The 25,153-nt window shown below is 41.8% G+C and overlaps 2 protein-coding genes across 7 annotated transcripts in view; one reads left to right on the plus strand and one right to left on the minus strand.

Annotated features, from left to right (window-relative positions):
- Window positions 1–924: 924 nt before the first annotated feature.
- The window catches only part of epn2 (epsin 2), a 35,955-nt gene continuing 11,726 nt past the window's right edge, over window positions 925–25,153 (minus strand). For 2 of the 5 annotated variants that reach the window (XM_032536658.1, XM_032536657.1), the window contains 8 exons: window positions 23,850–24,004; window positions 19,366–19,478; window positions 19,079–19,174; window positions 18,533–18,653; window positions 17,149–17,301; window positions 14,240–14,332; window positions 12,752–12,985; window positions 9,516–12,366 (listed from right to left, as the gene is read on the minus strand). In XM_032536658.1, the coding sequence (XP_032392549.1) occupies window positions 12,014–12,366; window positions 12,752–12,985; window positions 14,240–14,332; window positions 17,149–17,301; window positions 18,533–18,653; window positions 19,079–19,174; window positions 19,366–19,478; window positions 23,850–24,004 (1,318 nt within the window). In that variant the 3' untranslated portion in view covers window positions 9,516–12,013. Of the gene's footprint in view, window positions 941–9,515; window positions 12,367–12,751; window positions 12,986–14,239; window positions 14,333–17,148; window positions 17,302–18,532; window positions 18,654–19,078; window positions 19,175–19,365; window positions 19,479–23,849; window positions 24,005–25,153 lie in introns of those variants that run through there. The other 3 variants (XR_004335170.1, XM_032536659.1, XM_032536660.1) reach the window with 3 other exon arrangements.
- Window positions 5,193–8,779, plus strand: b9d1 (B9 protein domain 1). 2 transcript variants are annotated; one of them, XM_032536664.1, is made up of 7 exons: window positions 5,193–5,455; window positions 5,640–5,708; window positions 6,704–6,815; window positions 6,985–7,081; window positions 7,331–7,393; window positions 7,855–7,922; window positions 8,339–8,779. In XM_032536664.1, the coding sequence occupies exons 1-7, from the start codon at window positions 5,393–5,395 to the stop codon at window positions 8,476–8,478; spliced, it is 612 nt and encodes a 203-aa protein (XP_032392555.1). In that variant the 5' UTR covers window positions 5,193–5,392; the 3' UTR covers window positions 8,479–8,779. The 2 variants fall into 2 exon arrangements, with proteins under 2 accessions (XP_032392555.1, XP_032392554.1); XM_032536663.1 differs by having other exon boundaries at window positions 5,195–5,455; window positions 8,318–8,779.

The following is a 25,153-nucleotide window of genomic DNA, read 5'->3' on the forward strand; positions in this document are numbered from 1 at the left end:
CTGTGAAGACCGTACAGCATGGTGGTGCAAAAATCATGTTATGTGGATGTTTCTCTTTCTGTGGTGTTGGGTCTATTCATCATGGATCAGTTTCAATACATCAAAATACTTGAAGAGGTCATGTTGTGCATTATGCTGAAGGAGAAATGCCTTTGAAATGGGTCTTTCAACAAGATAAGACCCAAAACACCGGTAAGCGGAAAAGTCTTGGTTCCAAGAGAACAAGATTGATGTATGGAGTGACCAGCCCAATCTCCGGACCTAATCCCATAGAACACTTGGGGGTGACATGAAAAATGCTGCTTCTGAGGCCAAACCCAGTAATGCAGAGGATTGTGAAGTGAGTTCAATCATGCTGGGCTGTGAAACAGTGTCCACAGGAGTTGACAGCAAAGAATCGGTCACTCCATGCAACACAGATGTGAAGCAGTTCTCAGAAATAATGGTTATGCAACTATATAATAGTGCAGTGATTCAAAGTAGAGCAAACTCTTGAGACATTTTTCAATTTATACAGTAAATGTTTGAGTTTGTAAAAAAAAATGCAAATATTTTTCTTATTTTTTTTGAACAGCCAAACATTCCTTTTTCTTCACTTTCTGTAAAGGTAGGACACAAACTTGATACATTTTGGTCATGTTTTGATTTGAAATTGAATGTGCAGTGTTCCCAATGCATTGATATTATGGAATTAAAAGCTATTCTAAGGATTTGGGGCATTATTCACTCTTTTTTTTTTTTAAAACACTGCTATTATTCTGAACACAACTGTATATAAAGTGGTCAGATATTGGAGATGCAGAGAAGGAGGTGGGGGGCACCATGGAGGGGGAGGACAAGAGCAGTTTAAAAATATGATGTGGAGATGGTGCTTCTCCCACAGGGACAGACGGATTGTAACTGGGCCAAAGACCACACACACACACACACACACACACACCTACATGCATGCAGCACACAGAAACACGCACAAACACACAACTGTAGAATACAGCCACACTAGAAAGCAGTCAAGGTTAGGCAGACAAAAAGATGACTTGGACAAGAAACTTTCGCAGACAGTTTAGCCAGAAACAGAGGGAGGGAGGGAGGGAGGGAGGCTCGACTGAGGAGGAGACAGCCAGAAGACCAGCTCATTAAACTGAATGTGAAGGGCTGCAGCTGACAGTTTGGGATTTTTTTTTATGAGACAGGCAGAATGTTGCAGGTGTCATAACACAGTTGTCCTCATAAAGCCACTGAGAACGGCAAGATGATATCAGACAGTAGTTATCAAATGCTCAGGAAGTATGTCTGCTAATCCATGGTACCTGTCCACTGTGGCGTTTTTTGACGACAGGGATTGCCCCACTTCCTACCATTGGACGCTTGGTGGGCTTGTCAATACTAGCAGTTATCAATTTCTCTTCAATGACCACAGACAAGCAAAGAAAACTAAAACTAAACTAAAATCTACTACAACCCTAATCGACTCACCTGATTGGCTTCTTGTGGGGTGGTGCTGTCTGCTCCCGAATTTTAAAAACAATATGGCGGCTTGTTTGGAAACTCTCTTATTTTACTTAAATAGTTCACCAAAATGTGTCTCTGTAAACATTTTCTGCGAGAACTAATCTATGCGGATGCTGACTCTCTATTTTACATTGACAAAGGTCAGTTTGAAAGATTTTCATGAGTTGTGAAAAGACAATGAGTTGACACCTCTGAGTTGCCTATACCTAGAATTAGGGCTGAACAATTAATTTGCAGTAACATCGCAATATTTTAAAACGTGATTTCCTAATCGCAAATGCTGCAATTTGGTCATGTGACTCACGAGAGCAAATCAGTCTGCGCTCTGCCGAGATAGCATCAACTTGGTATGCTAATGCTACGCCGTACCCTGAGTTCTGTCATTCAAACAACTCTGAGGTGTAGTTTAAAACTTTTACAGCCATTTTAATAAAAGTAAGGGTTTTATTCAGGCTTGAGTACATACATGCAGTTAATAGATACAGGCAAAGAGAACTAAAGGCTCTGTTAGCAACAATTAGCTCTGATTAGCAGTTAGCGACGGTCAGCTAGCTAGCTCAGTTATGAACATTTGGAGCGGAGGAGACTGCAGCGGAGATGGGTAACAACCAGACTCTTATAAATGACATTCAGGGAGCTTTCACAGCAGCGTTGTTTCAGCGGTTTTATTAGTACAGTTAATCCCACGGCAAGACCACCAGCAGCATGCTACAGGCTATAAATTAGCGCCAATGTTGACGTTTATGAGGGGGAGGGGCTGGAGGGCAGCTCCTCTGTGTGCGCTGTAAAACTAAAAAATACACTGTTGTGTGTATGTGTGACACACATACACACACACACACACACACACACACACACACACACACACACACATATATATATATATATATATACATATATATATATATATATATATATATATACACACACACACAGTACAGGCCAAAGGTTTGGAGTAAATAATAATCAAAATACTACTAAGTGTGGTAAAGCCACACATTGGTTTTTATATTTTTACAATCTGCACTTTAGTTTGTGTGATTTGTTTTGATTGAAGTAGTTAAATAAAAGATGTCATTCATATAAATTCATTCTTGTGTTGTTCATACTATATAATGATGTATTGCTCGTCTTTGTAGAATACTACAGAAGACAAAGAGTTTTAAAAAAGAAATCGCATTTTAAATAACACTCGCAATATTGGTGAAAGAGCGGGCAACTTGACGTCCTGCTTCTCCAAAAATCGCTGCGACGCTATCAAAATGCATTGCACGGCTACTCACATAGACAATGAATGGGAAGCGTGGAAATGATGCTAGGCAGTAGCCACTATCAAGCCATATCTGTCTCCACTCCCTTTCTTTCCCTTATTTCTTCTAGGTAAAACAGAGTACAAGCAGAGAACAAGCAAGCAATCATCTATTTTGTTATTTACAACTGTGCTTTTTTCTACTGTGACCTGTCAGAATGTCTTGTGAAAAAGGTCTATAAAAATGATATAAGTGTAAGTTGTCTCGACTCCCAGACAGATGCAACAAAGCTAACAGGAGTGTAAGGAAGATGTCAATCAAGCAATGTCTTTACAGTCCTGTGAGGATGTTGTCAATACATTTTCATTTCACTAAACAACTAATAATTCATGAAATACACTTTCCGTACTTCATTTAGGTCTATTCCTCTTACACTTCTCCTGTGTCCTTAATCTCATTTTTTTATTGGTCAGATGACTTCCTCAGCTTCTTTGTCAGCAGGTTAAGTGTGGGGGCTGTAAACCAGTGGTGTCCTGGACCATTCATCAGCATAGTTCACTTCTGTAAGCCGTGTGGCTGTGTGTTGTCATACGTAATATTTTTATGACAGTTTGTTCTATGGAGTATGTGTGTTTAAGTTAAAATAGAAAGGCGGTCTTTCTCAGTAAACCTCTTTAATTTGATTCCTCTATTTTCATCCCCTGTTCTGAATTACTATTTTTTTTAACCTTTATTTATTCATGGGAGGTTCACTGAGAGGCAGCCTCTCTTTTGCAGGAACGCCCTGATCACATTCACACCTGGAAGCTGCCCGGTACAATGTGCTGGCCACTGAGCAGCTCCACTGATTGCTCAAGGCCACCTCAGGAAGATTTTCTTGGTCACAAGCTCTCTTTTCTAACCTCTAGGCCACCACTGCCCTGTGAATGAATCACACTCACCCAGTAGATACCTTTTAAGGGCACTTTCTCCCCAAAATGCTGCATCCTCCAGGCGTCAGACTATTCTCAGTGACAAAAAACAAATCTCTAGGAAATAAGAAACATGCAGTGTCTCTTTCAATCACAATAGGGACCTGAGAAGGACACCATAGATGGCCAATGAAGTGTGTGTTCTCATGTTCTGACCTCCAGGTAAATGTTTAGTAAAAAAAAACATCTAACGTGAAACATATCATGAAATGGGATGATGTCTGATCTGTAGGCTTATTGGAAACACACAAATTGTGTAAAACACTTCAGCTTTCATCATTTGTATGAGTTTTCAGGAAAATAATCCAAAGAAAATTAGATCCCTTGTGGTCATATGACCGATTTGAACTGGCCACTCTACAGCAACTTTAAATGGGCCGTGAGCCGTGAGGCTGTCCGACGCCAAACCAGGCATTTGGCAGGCAGAAGGACTAGAGAGAGATGGTAGAGTGTGGAGAGTGAGAAGGGGAAAGAGGGACAGGAATGAAGTAGGAGGAGAAGACAAGAGCCAGGTGAATGAGAAGAACAAAGAGGAACAAGAAGGGAGGAATGTGACATGTTAAATTGAGGAGAAAAAGACAGGTAATCAGTTGTGTGGAAGAGGAAAGGCAGAAGAGTAAACAGGCAGGGGAGAAAGTGGCGGGAGATGCTGGCAATGGGTGGGAGAAAAGCGATAGGCAGATGATTGAAGATAAAATCGAAACAGAGGGATAGTAGATGGAGAAACAAAAAGACCCAATTGGCAGGTGGAGAGGGAAGAGGGCCAGTGAAGTGCTGGGATGAAGAGAAGGAGGGATAGGGAGATGTTGGCAAGGACATGAAAAGTTATGGCGTGGTAGTGGGGGGCTAAGGGACAGGAGAAATATATGCAGATTTTTGTATGATAACATGATTAAGTTACATGTTCTAGGCCTATAATAGAAGTAGCAAAGAAACGTCTCGAGTATCATACATAATTGGTTGTATCTTTAATATGGCATAGGGTACCTGTTCGGCTGCAGGGGGTAATAATGTGTCTTTTCATTGTTGGGACACAATTAGCATTTCGCTAACTGCCTTAGAATAACTTATGTGACAGTGCAGTTCGAATCTGGTAAACCAGCTGTGTCAAAATAGGATAGCCTACTTCAAAAGGTCCACTTACTTTATGTTTCTAAAGCTTTCAACAATATCCCGTGGCCTTCCTCGGAGGGTGGAGTTGCTCGTAATGCAATTTGATGAAGAAAAGAAAAAAAGCTACCATGACCTTTTTAACTTTTTGTTTTAATTTTATAAGCCCTGTGACAACGATGCACACGGTGTATGAATTAGCTTCCGGTGCAGGTGGATGCAGCTTTGGCTTTAGGTGTGTTTGCTGTTCTCTTACTATATCCATGGTTCGCTGCATAGACAGTTAAAGAAAGATTCGCTGCCATAGCGCTGCCGCCATCTTGTGGATTATTTCAGCACCGTGTCGGCGCTTCCGTTCATTTTGAACCTAGCATGTATCCGTAAGGAGGAGCAAACGTCGCCTTAGCAACGGATATGGTTTTTACGGTTTTCTTCACACAGTGGTTTTAAACTAAAACACTAAAGTAGCAGCAATATTCTTCTAAAGTGGGTTGAATTTCTTATTATGCAAATGAGCTTTAGATTTTCAGGTTACTAACTGAAGCCGTGATGGCTACAAGCAACCCGTCAGTGTTTCTTCTCTCGGTTAACGGACAAATTGAGGGAGCAAACGTAAGTGGTACTTTTGAGTTTAGCCTAGCCTAGCTAGCTAGTAGCTAACAGCTAATTTCATCCAGATAGCGTTACGTTAACGGGCAACGTCCTACCGTGGCGTGAATTTGTCTTAATTATAAGTTTGTGTTTTATTACTTTCATGTATGAATGTGACAGTAGGTGATATTTTGTTGTGTTTCAGTTTCCAGAGTATGACAATTTATACTGCAAATATAGCTTTGTCTACGGCCACGACTGGGCTCCTACGTCGGTGAGTAGCTAGCTGGCTTTACTCAACTTTATCGAGGAATGGTTATGTTCGGTATTAGCTAAATTAGCAAGCTAGTATTTTAATGTTCTGGTCTAACTACTCTACATAGCGTTATATAAGGTAAGTTTAAAGTCAAGCCATGCATCGCATGTTCGCATGTAGAAGCTCTTCTGTAGCTAAAGCAACAAGGGTAAGAGTCTCGAATGAAGAATATCCTAGGTACGTACTTTTTACCTCTGAATTGTAAATTGAAGGAACAAATTAAGTCTCAGAAAATGTATACCATTTAATGTCTGTCTATGTCAATAAGTAAAAGAACTATTAATCAATCCCAACAAATCAAAAAGCACTTATGCCATGATGTCCAGACAATATGCAGTGGCTTGCATAAGTTTACACACCCATGCTAAAGTTGATTAAAAAGAGGAATAAAAAAAAAAATGTATTGGCATGGGGAACTTTCCATAAGATCATTTCTCAATGCAAATCAAACCAGCTTTTAAGATAACTAAAATAACCCCATGCCAATCTCTATGTATGGTGAAGGGTATGTGATGATGTGGGGTTATTTTAATTCCAAAGGCCAAGGGAACTTTATCAGGATGCATAGTATCCTGGATCCATGAAATAACTGGCCTTTAAAAATAAAAATGTAACTGCTTCTATGGGAATTTAACATAGGGCTGGATATACTTATACCCCCTGTATTTTAAGGAAGAGCATTTATTTATTTTCAATTTATTTACATTATTCATTCACAAAGAAAAAAGGTGTCCTTAAAAGTTTGGATTTTCGTTTTTTTTTAATAAAGTATAAAGATCAATTTCCAAAAGATGTTTTTTTTATTTGTCTTTTTAATCTGCTTTTAAAATGGGTGTGTAAACTTATGCAAGCCACTGTAGAACCCTCGTCACATGCATACAATCTTAGCAAAATTAAGTAGACGTGTCTGGGTATAATCTTTTTAGCATGTTGTTGTGTCTGTTTCTCTGTAGGGGTTGGAGGAAGGCATCACTCAAATAACATGTAAAGGAAGTGAGTCCTCACACAAATTAATATGGAACTTCCCACTGGAGACAACGTTTAAGAGTACAAACCCCTCTGGATGTGAGCATTACACACAACCTCAACCACACACATTCAAAACGAAGTGTTTTAGTAGCCTTCATACATACATTAATAATTAACATTGATAAGCATCTCTGATATCACATGTAAATAAAACTGAAAGAAAATATAACTACGGCAAAATGAAGACGTCATTTTCCTTTCCCAGGGCCTCAGCTCGTAGTGAGTGTGTATGGTCCAGATGTGTTTGGCAACGATGTGGTCAGAGGCTATGGAGCAACACACATCCCCTTCACACCTGGACAGTCAGTATTACCTCCATGTACTTCCTTTTTTAAAGGAACACCTATCTTGGCACCAGTTTTTGTTTTTTTTTTGCACAAATGCTTGCATCAAAGTGACTGGTTAGTAAAAATGATCATCACTGCCTGAAGCATGTGAATATTGCTTGTTTCCCTCACAAAAACTTTGCTTGAACATAGCAAGGTACGATGTGATTTTGATTGTTTTGTTTACATGCTCTTGTTTATTGTCTATATTCTAATTTTTTTTAGACACACACGGACCATCCCCATGTTTGTTCCTGAGCCCACGTGGAGACTACAGAAATTCACGAGGTGCGATGTGTGAACAGTTGTGTGTTCATTACAGTCTTAGTACTTCACATCGGTATGTGTTTGCCAGCTGCTATCAGTGTACAAAAAGACATACAAAGGTATTACCACTTCCTTTCAACTCGCACCGAGACAGTAAGCTATTAGAGATGCTAAATTGCACATCTCAACCTTTGGATTTGCAATTTAGATGTTACTATTGGATGCACATTGTTTTTCTCTCCAAGTTAATGTAGTAGGTGGTGCTTTCTAATCTTGGTCATGCACTCTTCCTAGTTGTACTTTACATAAGTTATATTAACACCTCACTTCCTGTCTGCCAGGGAGGACTTTTCGTGGGAGTGATTTAGAATAGCACTATTTTTAAATATTCTTTATTCCAACAGTATATTAAAACCTAATTTCACTTTAATGTGTCTCCCACTCTCTGTAGTTTAACATTTTTTTTTTCCTTTTTTGTTTAGCTGGCTGTTAGGACGGCGGCCAGAGTACACAGACCCTAAAGTAGTGGCCCAAGGTGAAGGCAGAGAAGGTATGTTGTGCATTTGTCTGTAATTTTTTTTCCTTTCCATTGTTTACATTAACATGTTAGGTACGCAGCAGTTTTCACCTCAGAAAAACATTTGGTGGAACAAAAAGTAGCAGCAAACTCAGCCATTTCTAAAATAGGTCACTTATTAGTAGGTTGGTTACTTTTAAGCTGATCTGCACCATATAACAAAATTAACTGGATCCATGAAAAGTGATGGTCTGAAAGTAGAAACATGCTGCTATCGCCAATAAACAGATGTGGAGGAGTATACTGTAAGACTAAAAATGATTTCCTTTATTTTTAACAAGGTACACTCTTCAATGCCCATTTAAGTCTAATAGTACATTTTTCAGGTTAAAATTGTTTGACATCATGTCCTATTTTGTGTGTGTCAGTGACGCGGGTTTGTTCCCAAGGCTTTGTCACCGTCTCCTTTCACATCATTACTAAAGACATGAAGAAGCTGGGTTACGACACAGGACCCGCAAGCCTTGTAAACACACAGTCTGCCACATCTGGCTGGTCGACAGAGGAACAACCGTACACCATGGAATAGCATCGAGGATGTTTGGTCCCTGCCAAAACAAAGCACTCAAAAGGACTTACTTACTTTTGTTAGAATCAAATCCACACTACTGCAATACATTCACTCCTTTGCCTAGTGTTTTTTAGTCAAAATGAAATTATTTGAATGAGTTTATTAGATGTATATTCAGTTTTACTATATTTTTTACTTTTTTCAAATAAATGAACTTGACCTCTAAATTGTTCATGTTTGGAAGTATTGAGAATATGTTACATACAGTACATCACTGTGATTGTTTGGACATTTAGTTAAATAGGACACAGACACTGGAGTTACAGAGCTGAAGTGATACACATTTTATTTTTGAACCAATGCAGCTACAGATGTCCTCATCCAACAGGGTGCGGCCTGCTGCGTTCACTTGTTTAAATGCTGTTAAAATACCACGGTGACTTTTCCTACAAAACCCATTACACAGAATAATAAGGTGTACAGAGGAACAGTATGTTACAATAGTACAAATGATAAATTATATTATACAGTTATAATGCCGACAGATTGAGCACATATCCAATAAAAAAGCAGCCTGCTCCCAGTACTATGAGAAGGGTAAATAGACAGACATGGAAAAGATTAAAAGGAGGCTGTTTATGTATATAAAGACAGACAGTTCATAAGGTCAGTTAGTCCTCTTGATAAAAGCATAGTGAATACATAGTAACACGCAGAGGAGCTCGCTACACACAGGCCACATTTTCACTGCACCATAGCCACACCTGTGAAACTGCTGCCAGGGATCAAGAAAAAGTGTTTGGCTGCAGTGACATCGGACTGTTTGGGAGTGCTGAATTTGTTCAACACAGTAATGTTTGTTTGTTTTTCTTCAATGCATCCATAACTTTTTTCACAATCGCTGGAGTGAAGTTTAAAAGGTCAGGCCGCAGTGAAATCAAGGCCAGTGAGAAAGTCTTAGCTAGTATATCATAGTAGCATTTTAATAAACAAGACTTTATTAGCAAATCTAACTTTGCAAAACACATCAAGCGTTAAGTCTTCTTATCTTTTTAACTTTTCCAACTCCAATTTTTGCATATATTTAGTTGAGATTAAAAATGTTTGCTGGTCTGCAAGTAAGTGTCCCATCCATTCATTCAGGACCCCAAGCATGAAAGTCATCATAACCACCTTCAGCATCATCAAAATCATACACACGGTTGGAGTTGCCCCTCCTTTTGCCTGAGAGAAACCAAAAGTCTGTTTAGTGGAAATACCAAGGGTCCTGTGGTGGAGATATCATACCACAGCAGACCAGCAGAGGGCGCCAACACACAATGAATGAAAGAAAAAAAGAAAACTCCACTTCCACAGTAATAACATTAGCAGTGATATCAACAGAACTAAAGAGTAGGGAGAACAGTGACCTAAAGAGAAGGATCTATACACCGGGCGCAATTCATCAGCTGAATTTCAACAACACGCTTTTTTTAACCAACAGAAGAGACATACGCTTAGCTTGCCGTTAGTAAATGTGCTGATATTCAGCAAACAGTAACACTTTTACACAAACTCTTGAACAAACGGTAAATTAGCGCTGAAATATATATATGTATATATAAAAAAAAAAAATGGATCCATAAACAGAAAAAAAATATGTCAGTGAAGTGTGACCCTACTGCTTAAACTATTCAAAGTACGACACCCTCAGAAATCACAGTCCCTATGACTTTGGTAACAGTTGTGCTTCTAAGAGAAGAGCATTACGTAGCCTACCCATAGGGTGAAAAACTACAATGACAGAAAATAGACAAAAGAGAATGAAGATGATACATGGCTTAGCTAGTACACAGCTCCACAACTCTGAAAGGCTTGGCTATGGATTTACATCTAATTAGTAAATAACAACAAAAAAGTAACCAACAAAATGAACAACTGCTTGTTTACATGACATGTCTCACTGTTTTCTTGCGAGATTCCCTGTGCTATCAATAGACTGATCCTGGAACAGCCCTGTGTAAGTGTGTGCGAGTGTGTGTGAGTGTGTGTCCAACTGGTAATGTTCTTGTCGATAGATTAGCCACAGTAAATCCACTTGAAGGTAAACTCTCTTTACGATGCTGAGTGGTTGACTTGCTCTTTAAACCCAGAGCCTTATTTGCAACCCGGTCACCACAGTAACACTCCTTGATATATGGTTGCCCAAAAAACACATGCAAGCACACACACAGACTTAATGCAGATGTCTACATTATTCCCCCGTTTTTTTTATCTAAAACCGTTTCTGACTGAGTGAGAAATGGAAAACTTGCTCATTAAAGTACACTTGGAAGCTACACGTATCGCTCATGCAAACTGCGTGCGCACACACCCCACCTTTTCCCTTTGACCCTAGAAACAAACTAAAAAAGAAGAAAACAAACTGTTCCGTGATGCCTCAGAGCATTCATAAGTTCTGATAGCAAAATACTGATGCCATCACAGTTCATGTATTTTTTTTTTTTTTTTTTCATCTAAACACACTGGGGGAGACTTGGTAACAAATGCATCAACATGTGGCTGTTAGTATCCAAGCATTAACAGTACACCTGCGTGTGAGCACACACACTGACAGAAATTGTGTTCACGCATCTTTCCAACCCCTAGGACAAGGGGTTCACCCCCTTTGATAAATGTTCATTGTTAATCCCGTGACCACTGGAGGTCAAAGTTCACGTGAAGGATCGGAAAAAGGTCCAAGTTGACAGGAAGTGACCAGACGAGAGTTGTGACCGAGTGGTACCAAGCTGAGGCTGTGTTGTTTAAGCCGTTTTAGCGGCTAGCCTCCGTTCCTACGCTAAGGTGTAACGGTGAGCCCAACAGTCGCAGACAGAAAAAAAAAAAAAAAAATAGACAACAAAATTGTGCAAAATCCCTGCCTGGTAACACACACGCACACGTATAAACACACTGACCTTCTCTCATCCGTATTCCAGTGTGTATAAGTAAAAACCACTGGATTATACAGTGTAAAAGTACTGAGAGAACAAACACCCATACCCACACACACACCCACACACACACAGGGCTTATAAAAGATTAGCTCAAGTGAAGCGATAAGATCCTGGCGTTAGTATGGTCAGACTCTCCTATCACTCTACCACAGAAGAACAACAGAGCCGTCCTATAGGAAGAAGTGAGGGAGAGAGAGGAGGGACATGAGAGGGACATGAGAGACAGGGACGAGGGCCCTATCTCTGTGGAAAGACTGTAAACACCACTGCTACTCTGTAAATCCGTAGACAGATTAAAACTCTTTGCGGTCATCAACACCATCGTCGGATGGAACACACAGGACTAGGCAGCTTGTAGCATTGAGACAAAGGAGGAAGGAGTAAAGGAGTGTGTTAAGGTGTGGGGAGGGGGGAGAGGCCAGACTGGGACTACGACCTGGCTAGGAGTTGGTTATGAAGGGATAGATAGGGATAAGACATCTCCTTGTTCATTTTGAAGCTTTTTAAGGAGCCAGAGTGGAAGAGAGAGTAAGAGAGAGAGGAGGGGTTACTCTGGGTCGCCCCCCCGGTCACCCCCCTCACAAAAGGAAGGGGTTGGTGGTTCCGGTGGGCTGCGTCCCGGCCTGGGGTGGCATGCTCATCAGGGGCTGGGGTAAGGACATGGAGCCCGGCATCCCCGCGCTCATCCCCACACCTCCGACAGCGCCGACCATCCCGGGCATGACTCGGGCCATGGGGGCAATGCCTGCCAGGGGGACCATGCTGATGGGCGGAGCAGGCCCCGAGGCCAGGGCGATGGGCTCGGCCATGCCGAAGCTGGCGGGCATGGGGCTGACCCGCATCTGGTTGAGGGTGGGGGGGGCTGGCTGGCTCACTTGGAAGGGGTTGGCGTGGGCTGCTGAAGCTGGAGCAGGAGCAGGAGCAGAGCCACCTGAATAAAGGAAGGAAACCCATGATATAGAGCTAAATAGTATTGTGATAAATGGAACTACATGTTCATATTCTTGTTATGTTAAAATAGTCTTTCAAAACTATACAACTACTGCTATACTGCTATTTTATGAATTGAATCAGGAATGATTCATCTCTCTTTCCTCTGAGTTAACTGCTGGAACAGACGGCATGCTCAATGATTTCACATAAACTGTGCAGACAGGTGTGTATGCATGTGTGTGTTCAGACCTGTAGCTTTATGTCCATGTCTCTTGGCTTACCGACCACACTTCCTGGCTAGCACACGGTTTTCTTATCAGTTTGAGTAGGAACATTGCAAGTTATGAAAACAACCTCCTCATTTGATCTTTTCATCTCCCCACCTGTTGCCGCTAAGAATGGGTTGACAACTGGCGCAGGCTGGGCTGGTTTGGTCACCAGGGAGTCCAGATTCACCAGGGCAGCATTGGGACCCAGGAAGGACTCTGGAGTCTTTCTAGTTGGGTTTGTTGTAGCAGGCATAGAAATGGAGCTGGGCAGGGAGTCAAAGAGGTCCATGCTGCCGCTGCTAGCGAGACTGGCTTGGGAGGGGAGAGAGGATGCTACGCCCCCATCACCTGGCGAACAAAGACCAGTTGAACTGTTACTAAAGTTCTCTTTGAGGGAACAAAATAAAACACTTAGACATTATGAATACAGGAAGACAATATTTCTGTTCTAGTCTTGAACTGCAGAAGTCATTATAAATCTGTAATTAGGGCTACTACACGAGAACAGAGTACGTGACAGGTTTGTTTTTATTTGTAATACTGAACTGCTAAATACACTCACATTTTGCATTTTGCACTTGTACATGAGCACCTACGCTGACGTTTAGCATGAAATAAAATTGAGTTGATGTAACAAAATTATCAAAAGATTCTTTTATAAGAGGCCATCAATGGCAGACAGCCCGGCTGCTGTTGTTTTTCCGGCAGCAGGCAGACAGCAGTGGAGACATTCATTAATGCACTCACTCATGAACACGCAAAAAAACCACCATGCCAGCAGCAACGTACACAAGAGGAGATGTCAAAAATGAGTACACTGAGACGTACTAGAGCCAGGATAAGATCAGACAGGCCTAGTGTGTATTAGCATCCCATAAATCCTACAGATTTCAGCCAGAGTGGACTCACTCAGTAACATTTCTACAACTCATCCTTAACACCACTTAAGTGTGTGTCCTCCACCCTTCTGGGAAAAATAATTTTGTACACCTGTGTTTGTGTTCCTTCTCACCTTGTCCTTGACTGTATCAGAATTGTTTGTGTTGAGCTGGAGCAAAAGTCAAACACCATTGTCACTTTCCCACACCCAGAGACTGCCAAACCACATGGGGAAAACACTCAAGACCTGGGTCAAACTGTTCCCTGGAACCCTCTCACATACCAACCTGAATGGAGGTGGTAATTGGTTTTATTCAATTTTTGAAACATGTCGTCGGGTTCAGATGAACCAAACAGATCACAGCTGATCTCAAAGGGATTCCATAAACTGGATGGCCCAGGTCTTATAAGGCATTTAGTGATAAACACATAAAAGCTGCATTACATTGCACCACAGTGATATGGGACCAAACCAGAGCAAACAGGATTACTGCAGCATCGGATTGCATTTGCAGTTGGAAAAAAAACCCATCATACAACATGACTCCAGTGGTGTTAACACTGTCTTTGCTCAGGTCTGGTGATATTTACATACAAAGACAAGACATGTGGGTGTCTTTGCCCCACAGAGACATTGTTTCTGCAGATGGGCATCATTTCAGACACAGAGGGAAAACAACACAGACTCCGTGTCATTAGAGAGACAAAGACAAGGGTGAGTACCAGTGGGGACAGAGGAGGAAGAGCGCAGGCTGTCAAATTCTGAGAAGTCCTCTTTAGACGTACCGTTGGATGCATTAAACAGGTCAAAGCTACCTGAAAGGGGAACAAACACACACAAACACACATGTACACACGTACACACACGTACACACACACACACACACACACACAGATGGATACAGACAATACAAGAATTAATGAGTATGGATAATCTGGTAAACCAACACAAAGGAAAACAATGACCAAGTGAAAGCACGCTGGGGTCCGTTTCAGGAAGCTAACTCTGATCTCTGAGTTGACTTACTCTGAGACGAGAAACTGAGTTTTTGGTTCCAGAACAGCTGATTCGAGATGGTTCAATCAACACTGAGTAGGTTCATTCAGAGTTAAGACCACAATAAAAAAGGCAGCATGAATGGAGTCATGATACTACGATTCACCATGGTAACAACCACAAACAAACTGGTCGAAGGAAATACTCATGCACACATACAGCGAGTCTGAACATGTATTTAGTTAAAAAGCATCACAGCGGCTGCTATAAAATAGCAATAGGAGTGGTGTGGGAGAAAATTGCTGCTTGAGTCAATGCGTAGGCTTTAAGAAAGTGTATTCATTTCATATTTAATCACAGGTAACCTACGATGACTGGAATGGTAGTAGGCTACACCTATCATTTCATTTAGGTGCAATCCTACTACTAATCCCATTCTGAGGTTGCAGCACCATCACTAACAGAATTATGATTGAAACATGCACAACGCTTCAGAACGAAAGCGTTGTATAGTCTGCCTAACTTAATAAACCAACATGGTTTTTATTAATGCAGATAACAAACCTCGCCTGACGCAGACTGAATGAATGAATGAGGAAATAAAAGAGCGCTGTGTCAGAGGGAGGAGTCTGAGAGAAGAAAACCTGCTCCCGACCAGGTTAGATTCACAGGCTCAGTTACCATAGTAACCATGTATGTAGTGGAGGCTAAACGCACATTAACGCTGTTTTTTCAGAAATATAATTTTCCTACCTCTAAAGCGTGTTTATCTACCTCTCAATAGTATATCGTTCCTAAGCTACTCTAAATTAAGCTTATGTTGTTTTACTTTTATATTGTTCATTATAAGTTAGTTTCTATGGTTGTTCGAGGGCTCCACGCAGAGCTTTTGCTGTAGCCGACGAAAATGACTTGATGTAAATGTAAATGTGCTGTATTTATATAGCGCTTTTCCAGTCTTAGCAACTGCTCAAAGCGCTTTTACATCTACAGGATACATTCACCATTCACACACACTCATACACTGTGGCCGGGGCTGCCGTACAAGGTGCCACCTGCTCATCAGATAAACATTCATACGCATTCACACTCCAATGCGCAGCACCGGGGGCAACTCGGGGTTCAGCGTCTTGCCCAAGGACACTTCGACAATGACTGCAGGGGCGGGGATCAAACCACCAACCTCCCGATTGGCAGGCAACCGCTCTACCACTGAGCCACAGCCGCCCCCCCACAGCCGTACAGTATATACTTGTGTGCTGGTGTGCGAGTTGAGCCGGCGTGTGTGCATGTGTGTGCGTGTGTGTGCGTGTGTGTGTGTGGTAGAGCCAGGGAGAAGTAAGAGAGTGACGACGATTAGCTTCGGAGCAAGTATCGACTCTATCGCTAACCAACCGCGTTTGCGGTGTAGCCTGAAATAGAGATTAACTTCTAATAATTAGTAGTACAATGTCTTCACAGCTAATTGTGGATGATGCTACATGGCTTCAAATCCCAGACATAATAAAATCTGTAGGGGAAATAACTGGTCTAGTTTACTCTGCCTGAATACCATTTGGAATGGGTGACGGGGGAGTCCCCCCTTTCCCTTCTCGAAATGGTACTGGCACAGAGACAGTATTAACTTAAAGGTAGATAGGCTACAGCATTCAGACTGGATACCTAAACATTGAATGCATGCTAATTAATTTCTTTTAATAGTTTGTCTGAAAGGGTTAGCCTATAGGCCCTACAATGTGACCGGCTACTTGACAGGATGTGGTGTGTTGTTGTCTTTTCTCCATTTTAACTTCATTTTACAGACAAGGATGCAGAGAGCACAGAGAGAGGAGATGTAGAGAAGAGGGAGATAGAGAGAGGGGATTAGGAAAGTGGAGGAAAAGGTGAGATAAACAGATTTCAACCTTATTATTCCTTCTTAACAAGAACTTAGATTAATATATTAATTGAATAGTGATTGTGTGACCTATGAGGGAACAACCAGTGATACCCTAGGTACCATCAAATGATATAGCAATGTCATCAGGATACACCGGTAGGCCATGCGCCACCTTACTGGTGACCGTGTCGTGGTCCACCTGATCACAGAATTTTTAATTTACCCACCTCCTTTTTTTTTACCACTACACCCCTGATAGTAGCTGACTGAGGTTAAGTTACCTCTCTTTCTAAAACAGGCTGGAGTTACCCCTCTCTCTCTCTGAGGTTTGACGAACCTTCCTTTCTGAAACAGAAAACCCAGAGTTTCTTTTGTCTCAGGGTTAACTAACTCAGAGTTTTCACTAAACCTGCTTTCTGAAACACACCCCAGGCGTACATAAGCATTTGTTAGTGTGTGCTGTATGTTCCCCATTTGACAAAGCAAGTCTTCGAGACACTTGCCAGCCATTTATAAGAAATCTTTTCCATTTCTTAAAATAGAGGGAACCCAAATAGTGCAAACATCCATAAATACTCAACAATTTTCCATATATCTTTTAGCCTCAAATGCATAATTCCCAGGCAATAACTGTTGAAAAATGTTTTTCCTCTATGGTGGAGGTAAGATTGACTGGTGATTTTTGGAAATGCCCTAGTAACTGATGCTTGTGGACAAAACCCCCCCAAAAAAACCTGCTCTTCCCCTGATGGTCACCTGTGTTGGAAGTCTTGGGGCGGGTGGCAGTAGAGCCCCAGGGGTCGGGGGCAGGAGTAGAGTTTGATGCCCAGGGATCAGCACTCTTCATAGGTGGAACAGAAGGAGTAACACCCCATGGGTCCACTGGGGCCACTGGCTTAGGTGCAGACCCTAGAGTAGAGGAAGATGGGGGTTGGATGACGCATGCAAAACGTAAGGGAAAATTGGATAGGAAGAGGAGGAGGGAAAGACGAAGAGAGCAGGAGAAAGGTAAAATAAGGTAAGTGGTTTTATGCAGGTTCTGATCGCAGGTGTCTTTGATTTGACCCATTCTGAAACTATTGCTCATCTGTTCTTCTTTTTTCCCCGTTTAAAGGTTAACTAGAGTTTTGTTTCTTTAACCCTGTTTTCCAAAGTTTTTGTTTCTAAGTGACTGACGGGAACAACAATCTTTGAAATTGGTCCAGTATTAAGCAAGATCGCTGCAGCCGGCAGAGGCAAAACAGGCAACTATTTGTCACTGCTGTCTGCAGCCATAATAAAGCCTGTATTTACCTTCATAAAAGTGCTTGTTTAGCCGCTGACAGGCTCAGATTGATAGTCTTAGTGTCTGACAAAATTATATAAAGGATTTCTAAGGCGGTCGACCATCATAAAATAAACTTCATTCAAAGTCGACAGAAACTAAAAACTATGAAAAGCCGATTTGGGTCCTCTTACCACTTTTTCAACCATCACAACTCTAGTTTTGGTCAAAATAACCACAGAGTTTACCGATGTGAAAATCTGTTGGCTCTATACACGTTAAAAATATTTGTTTTTTTAAGTAGAGTCCGGTGGGTTTAGCGCTACCGACTTTAGAGCAGTTTCTGGTTAAACAAAAAGGTCTCAGAGGTTTTAAAGGTCTATCTGTGAAGGGTTCCTTTCCATAATGTTGTCAGACACTTAGAATATCAATCTGAGCCTGTCAGTGGCAAAACGAGCACTTTTGGGAAGATAAATACAAGCTAGACACTTGCTGCAGACAGCAGTGACAAATTTTAAAGATTGCCGTTACCACCAGTCACTTAGGGTCGAAAAAAAACTGTAGTTACCCTTTAACATTTACTTTACATATCAAAGTCCCTGACAGCCTCTTTGCCCTGCCTCTCCACACTCATTTCCTTGATGATATCTTCCTCAAACATCCTCCCCTCCTCGCTTTGCAGTAATGCTGCTGAGCCAGTGGAACAGCATTCCTATTTAACAAAGAGTCACAGTCCTAGGAGCTGCAGGTGGAGAGCAGAGACGACACACACAGAAAAACTGTCTCTATACACTAATACTCCTCAACAACAACAGTCAGCGTGTCAATATCATCTCATGTGACCATTTCCAGTGAAGAGAGTGTAGGTGTGTGTACCATAAGAGTGCCAGGGGTCTTCTGATGCAGCGGCTGCCGCAGCACCGGCTCCAGCCCCCCAGGGGTCAGCACGGGCACCAGGCTCAGGGACATCCATCAGATCCATTAAAGATGATTGTGGCTATAAGAAAGAGACAGAGAAAGTGACCGAGAGACAGGACAAAAAAAGAATAAAGAAAAGCTAACAGAGAGGAAAAAGGAAGAATGGGGAGTAGCCATTGTCCTCTACAGCACAAATACTATTCATAAATACTGATGGTGGTCATGTCGTTATGAGTGGAAATAAAAACCTGAGCCATGGTCATGCAGCCGTACTTTTTCACTTTTGTTCTGCCTGCCCTCAAACTCCGGGCAGCCAGCTACTCAGGCAGAATAATGATGAGTAAACAAGGTAGTCTGCTGCCAGTTAGTAGTTTCATTACTGCTCATGAAGCAGCAAACAGTGTCAGACAGAAAAAGAAGATAGGGAGAAGCGACTGTTTCCATGAGCCTGGGCACAATAACAGAATTAGGTCATTGTAGTATCTACGGTTTTGGGAATTTTACATTTCTCTTCTTCTTGGCCGATTCTGGACCTCCTTTCTTACTCTCCTCCAAGGCCATCTGTAGTCTCAGGTCGTCCCCTCTGCGCAAGCGCTCCTCCTAAAGACACACCAAGAGCACAGTTAGCCCAAACAGCACATTTGTAATCTTAAAATAAACTGGATATCCACAGATGTAATGTAAACTATCTGCACATTTCAAACCCAGCAAGAAAAGATAATGACAAGCAAGGATTCATGCTCTGCCCCATTAGCATGTGTTTCTATGTATGTGTGTTTGTGAGTATGTACCTGCTCTGCAGCCTCTCTGCTCATGGCCAGAGCCAGTTGCAGCTGTAGCTCCTCCTCCCCGCTGGTCTGAGGTCTGGCCTGCTCCAGTTCTGAACCCGCGTTGGGAGACGTGGCTAGCAGACACATTCAGAATGTAGGTTAACATCACTGCCACATGGGACTCCATCGCATACTGTATATACTATAATAATACGGAAAACCAGGGTCACTGGATATAGTCCAAAACCAAGCCGTGGTGGAATAATTACAATCATATAAAAAGATATCACACAGGGTAAAGTGGTCCTCAAAGTTTTTGAATCGCGATCCCCCAGAGGATGAAAAACAGTAGATGCACTGTATGCTGACCAGTGGTTTGATGTTTTTTTGACATATGATAACTGTAAGCTAGGCCTACTGAAACAGAGCGGAGGAGATCGCTAAACGGACAGAGCTGTAAACCTGATCAGACCTGATCTATAGTACGTGCCTCCATTTGCTACCGATAGCATACACAAAACCACACACACAAACACACACACACAAATCTAGTATTCTTGAATTCAAAGGGTGACTGTGTATCTTTGAGTTTAGAAATGAGGGAACTATGGTGTGGGAGGCGATGACAAGACACAGTGACATCTCGTTGTGGTTGCACCAAAATGTAGGTTCTGGGTTTAACTTTTCCAGTGCAATTTCTCAAATACAAAGCTGTTCTACGTTTTGTGAAAATTAAAACTTATTTTGGTTTGATTTTGGGCCAGACGATTCCTCTAAATTTTTAATGTTCTTGTTCTCCAACTTAAATAATAAACTTGGTCTCTACCCTTCTGCCTGCCTACCCCCCCCCCCCCTCCGTGTCTGCTCTAAACAACAAAGACCAGTCATGACATGCCCTGCTGCTGATATGGACACACCCACACAAATACTCACTGGGTACTCATAACACCATGGTGATCTTGTGTATGGTGTTACATTATGTTGATGGTTGACTGGTTAGAGAAAGATAAGTAAAGGTCTTAATGCAGAGGCAAAACAACAACGCCGACACAGATATGACGCGGAAAAAAGATTAGTTTCACTATATGACGGAATCCACTTTGAAACTTCACACTTTGACGAACCTCCTCCTGCCTTGTCAAAACGTCTGCAGGAAGTAGGTGTCACATCAGCAGTTTTCAATAATCATAAATACAGAGTAAATTTGCCACTTCATATGTTTCAGTGATACAGAAAGGGTAAAAAAAGGTCCCATGACATGGTGCTCTTTGGATGCTTTAATATAGACCTTAGTGGTCCCTATATCTGAAGTTTCTTTCCCAAAATTCAGCCTTGGTGTAAAATCACAGTCACTAGAGCCAGTCCCACAAAGAGCTTTCCTTAGTATGTGCCTTTTCAGGGTCTGTAGCTTTGCAGGAGGGGGGGGGGGCCTTGACCAACTGCCACTTCGCTCGTTGAAAGCCATAATGTCTTTCTCTCATGGGTGGGCCAAATTGAAATTGCCCCTTATGACCTAATAAGGAGCAATATTCCAGATCAGCCCATCTGAGCTTTCATTTTCTCAAAGGCAGAGCAGGATACCCAGGGCTCGGCCCTTTCTAGCCACCGGGGGACCATAGGCAGGCTGGGAGAACTCACATTAATGTTAAAAAACCTCATGAAGTGACATTTTCATGCCATGGGACCTTTAAAAGGAATACTCTAAAAATGTCCTTCCTTTAAACGGTGGGAAAAGCTGTTGCCAACTTGACACTTAATATAATAACAATAACAACGTACCATCGCCGTCTGACAAAAAGCTTGTATGTCCAAAACTGTTGCTTTTCATAAAATGAAAAAAGAGACCAATTTTAAAAGATTTTATTGCAATATTTGCCTTAGACAAAGTCAGATGAAATGCCTCCTCACGGTTTAAATATGTGTTAAACCCACAGACAGATGTAAAGGGTGACCGAGCGCATTGATTTATAAAAAGAAATTAAAATGACGAAATATGGAGACACGTAGTTTATGCCCAACAGCGACGATCCTAAGCCTATTATGTGTTGGTTAAGTAGCAGCATTACATCCTCATTTTCTACATGACTTATAATGACAACATACATATTCTTAATTATTTATTCACTGCTTTTGCCTTTAACTCCAGCCTGAGATCTGAGTCATTGTCTCCTCTCCTCCCGCCTTGCATGTTGCTCGCTTCGCTCCTTTCCTGCCTTGATACTTGTTCCTTAAACCCAAGCCTCCCGAGCACTGTCTCCAGTCTGTGTGTCTCCAGGGAAAGGGACCAGAAGTACCAGGGGTAAAGGTGTGTTTGGTTAGCTGGTGGACCTTAAGTTGTGGCCTCCACATCAGCTACACGTCTGCCTTAAATAGACAGGGAACACAGTGGTACTAAAGCCTAGACAGAGACAATGTACCGTAACCCTGCAAAATATGCTGGAACGATAAGGTTATTTGTGAAATTGTGGATGACATCCAGCCGTTTAAAAAAAATGGAAGCCTTAATCTTTAGCAGGAGAAGGGTAACTTTATGTACAGATGCTGAGAAAAAAAATGATGTCTTATACATCCGCCAATATCTTCCATTAACATGTTTGATAGATCCATAACATTCTTCTACCAGAAGGAATATTTTCCTGGAGCTTTCTTTAAATCTTTCCGAAAAGAACAGCAAAGCAAAAGAGAGGGCGTGCTAAACTGTTGTTCAACGACTAAGCCTCAAGGGAAACTAACTGCCAACACAATAACATTTGACAGTTGTGAGTCACAGAGACAAATAGACAAAACTCAAAGCCAACTAAAACACATCACTTTCTTGCCTACCACTGTGGGAATGGACCATATATGGATAATCCCAATTTCTTGGTATTTCTCACAGACACAGCTCTGCCTGCTAGCAGAAAATTGCATCTAAAAACCTGGGCCATTCTTCTACCGTTTGCTGTTTGTCTTGTCATGCTAATTATCTGTGGTGCTACGTTTACTGCCTGAGGAAATAAGCACACTGAAATTAAACAAATACTTAAGCTTACAAAACCCTTCAAAACGGGGTTGTATTCTCTCTAGTAGATTTATGTGGTGAGAATGGCCATAAGATGTTTATCCCAGGGTGTCAACGGCAAACTACCAGAACATTTGCAGATCCATGTGTCTCTCTAGATAAAGAATTAAGTGGCTGTTTAAAACCTGGTGAGTGAGACATTTTGTGTAAATATGTGAAAATAAACATATTCCCAGACCTCTGTGGGAAGCACGCAAAGGCAGGGGAGCACCAGTCAGGACGATGAGAGACAACCAAAGAGGATGAATGAACCGAGAGGGGATACGCTAAGCTAACACAAACAGTCACACTTGCATGGCCGTTCATTCACACCCTGCCTGGACAACAATACTCGGAACGTTCGAGTGGAATCCCAAAAATCCACCCCTGGAAACGCCCACAGTGACTGCCCTGCCATACTCGTATTGGTCAGTCTCTCCTTTGGTTTTCTCAACTGGTGACTCAGCTGCTGGAGTGTCCAGCTCTGAGACCCACACCCAAACGTAACTCTCTCTCTCTCTCTCTCTCTCTCTCTCTCTCACTCTCTCACTCACACTAACAAAAACAGTGACACACCCTTCACAAAGGACTGGTGGTCAGAGGATGAAAGGAAGAAAAGAGGTGAGGGTTCACTCTTAATTTCAACGTCTCCAGTTTTCCCCTCTTCCCTCTTTGCGTTACCTTATTTCCACACAGGGATTTCTGTTTCTTTTCAACTCCACCCCTCTCTCACCCCATCTTTCTTTCAATCCATTGAAACTCTGTTTATATTTTCTGTTAGAATGAGCTATTGGAAGTACAGAAAGAGCTATTGGAAGTACAGAAACCCAGAGACCACTAATCACCAAATGTGTCACCTAGTACGAGGACCCCTCAAATTGATGACTTCAAGAGGAATATATGGGATGATATTCCAAGGTTGGCACGGTGACAATATCAGACTAACCAATAGATCATGCTAGTAACAGAGGGCAGTAACATGCATCTGTAGACAATAAATCCAAGAAGTGTCACTTCTCTAGTCCCTCTATTTATCAAAGTTTATCCAAGTTTAGTTTCCATTCACTTCTTTCTTTCCATCATGTTGCACTGTCTGCTACTGTGTGTTTCTACCTCTCACCCTCACAGTGTCTCTGGAGGAGTGAGCAGATCAGTGAAAAGAGGAGCAGATTCCTCTGTCATGTGGATGATGAAAGCTTGGGGGGGGGGGGTGAACTCTGCTTCCTCTTCTGTGTGTTTGTGTGAGTGCGTATGTGTGTGCTGAGGAATGCAGTCCTAGTGCAGGACTGCAAGCCAGAGACAGAACAGGGGGAGGGGCAGGTTTCAGGATGTAGGCCAAAGTTACACTATTGGGGACACAATTTAGTATAATGGAATATGCTGTATCACGTGTTGCTTAAACATGTGGAATAAGCCCGCTTTGTGTAAACTTTATGTGACAACTACTGTATATGCTAATACTCACAGCCATGGTAGGACGCAGGTGAGCCCTCTGACCGGCCGTACTCTTCACTGTAGGAAGTGGAGAGGTTGGGCTGAGACGAGCCTCGGCCAAAACCCATCTGAGTGCTCCCTGTGGACACCTGGGCCATACGCTCTTTGGTCTTCAAAGCCTGAGACCTAGTGGGACAAAAAAACATAATGGCATATGATCAGTCATCTTGACTCAACTCAAGATTCTTTTAATCCTTAGTGTGACGTTGAAAAGGATAAAATAAGCATGGAGGTATAAAAAGAGAAATTTAAGTCTATTTCCAAAACCACCCTGAGAATCAGGGTTGTATGGTTTCAAATTTAAAAATGCCACGACATATCACTAAATAGAATTAAACATGCTGGCAAACCAATGATGAAGCACCCCCTTTGGGCCAACTTATATAATTCTGGAAATGATGCTATGCCCTCATTTTTGTCACAGACTTATCTGTCTGAGATATTGTGTGTTATAAAAAAATTGAGAAACGAAAGGCATGAGAAAAGTAGACCAGCGCAGGAGTCATCTTGACCATTTTTCTAAATTTGGTTTTTGGCAATCTCTTCCAATCCAATCCAGTCACACAGAGAATCACTAAGCAGACAATTGAAGACTATTAATCTGGGGAAGACAGCAACCCTGTAGCCATTTCTTGAAGTGACGTAACTTCGCACTTCTTACCACTAGTAAAAAATGACAAAACAGCAGAGGAAATATGGAGAAGCATGAAGTCGTAGGCATTTGTGTTTATAACCAACAGGTGTGGAAACACAATGAGCCCTAAAGTACTGAAGAGGTCCTTTGTACTCAAGCTTCTCGGTCAGCTGTAATGAAATTGAACACACTGAAAGCACTAGTCATTGTTTAATGGAGGAAGTGGTGCCAGGGTCTGGTGTGGTTCGGGAGTGGTATGGTTGACCTCGCTAGCTTTCAGCATCAGTGCAGAACTAGGGCGAATAAAGTCTGATGCCTCAATTAACAATATGCCAATTTTACCATTGGCCCCTCAATTAATGATTCAAGTCCATGACTTTTAGGGTGCCCTTTTAGAGGACAAGGAAAAGGGCAAAGTCACAGTTACCATACCCATCCTGCAGAATTGGGTATGACTTAGTAAATCTTGAATTATATACATGCACACAAGTTGACGCTAGGGCAAACCACAATTTGAAAAAATGTGAGTAACTAATCGTGAGGACCGAGATTAATCAAATGTGAATTATTTAGTTAAATGTTTAGTGTAAAATTTGAAAAATAATAACAACAACATCTGGCAGGTTATTTGCAATGAGATT

Source organism: Etheostoma spectabile, chromosome 15 (genome assembly GCF_008692095.1).
Source record: "Etheostoma spectabile isolate EspeVRDwgs_2016 chromosome 15, UIUC_Espe_1.0, whole genome shotgun sequence".
NCBI lineage: Eukaryota > Metazoa > Chordata > Actinopteri > Perciformes > Percidae > Etheostoma > Etheostoma spectabile.

What these genes read in the sequence shown, in the direction of transcription:
- b9d1 (XM_032536663.1), top strand. Translation starts at nt 5,393, where the DNA reads ATGGCTACAAGCAACCCGTCAGTGTTTCTTCTCTCGGTTAACGGACAA. An exon ending in GAGTACAAACCCCTCTGGAT is followed by an intron (nt 6,816 to 6,984) that starts GTGAGCATTACA and finishes TTCCTTTCCCAG; the next exon opens with GGCCTCAGCTCGTAGTGAGT. An exon ending in AGACTACAGAAATTCACGAG is followed by an intron (nt 7,394 to 7,854) that starts GTGCGATGTGTG and finishes TTTTTTGTTTAG; the next exon opens with CTGGCTGTTAGGACGGCGGC.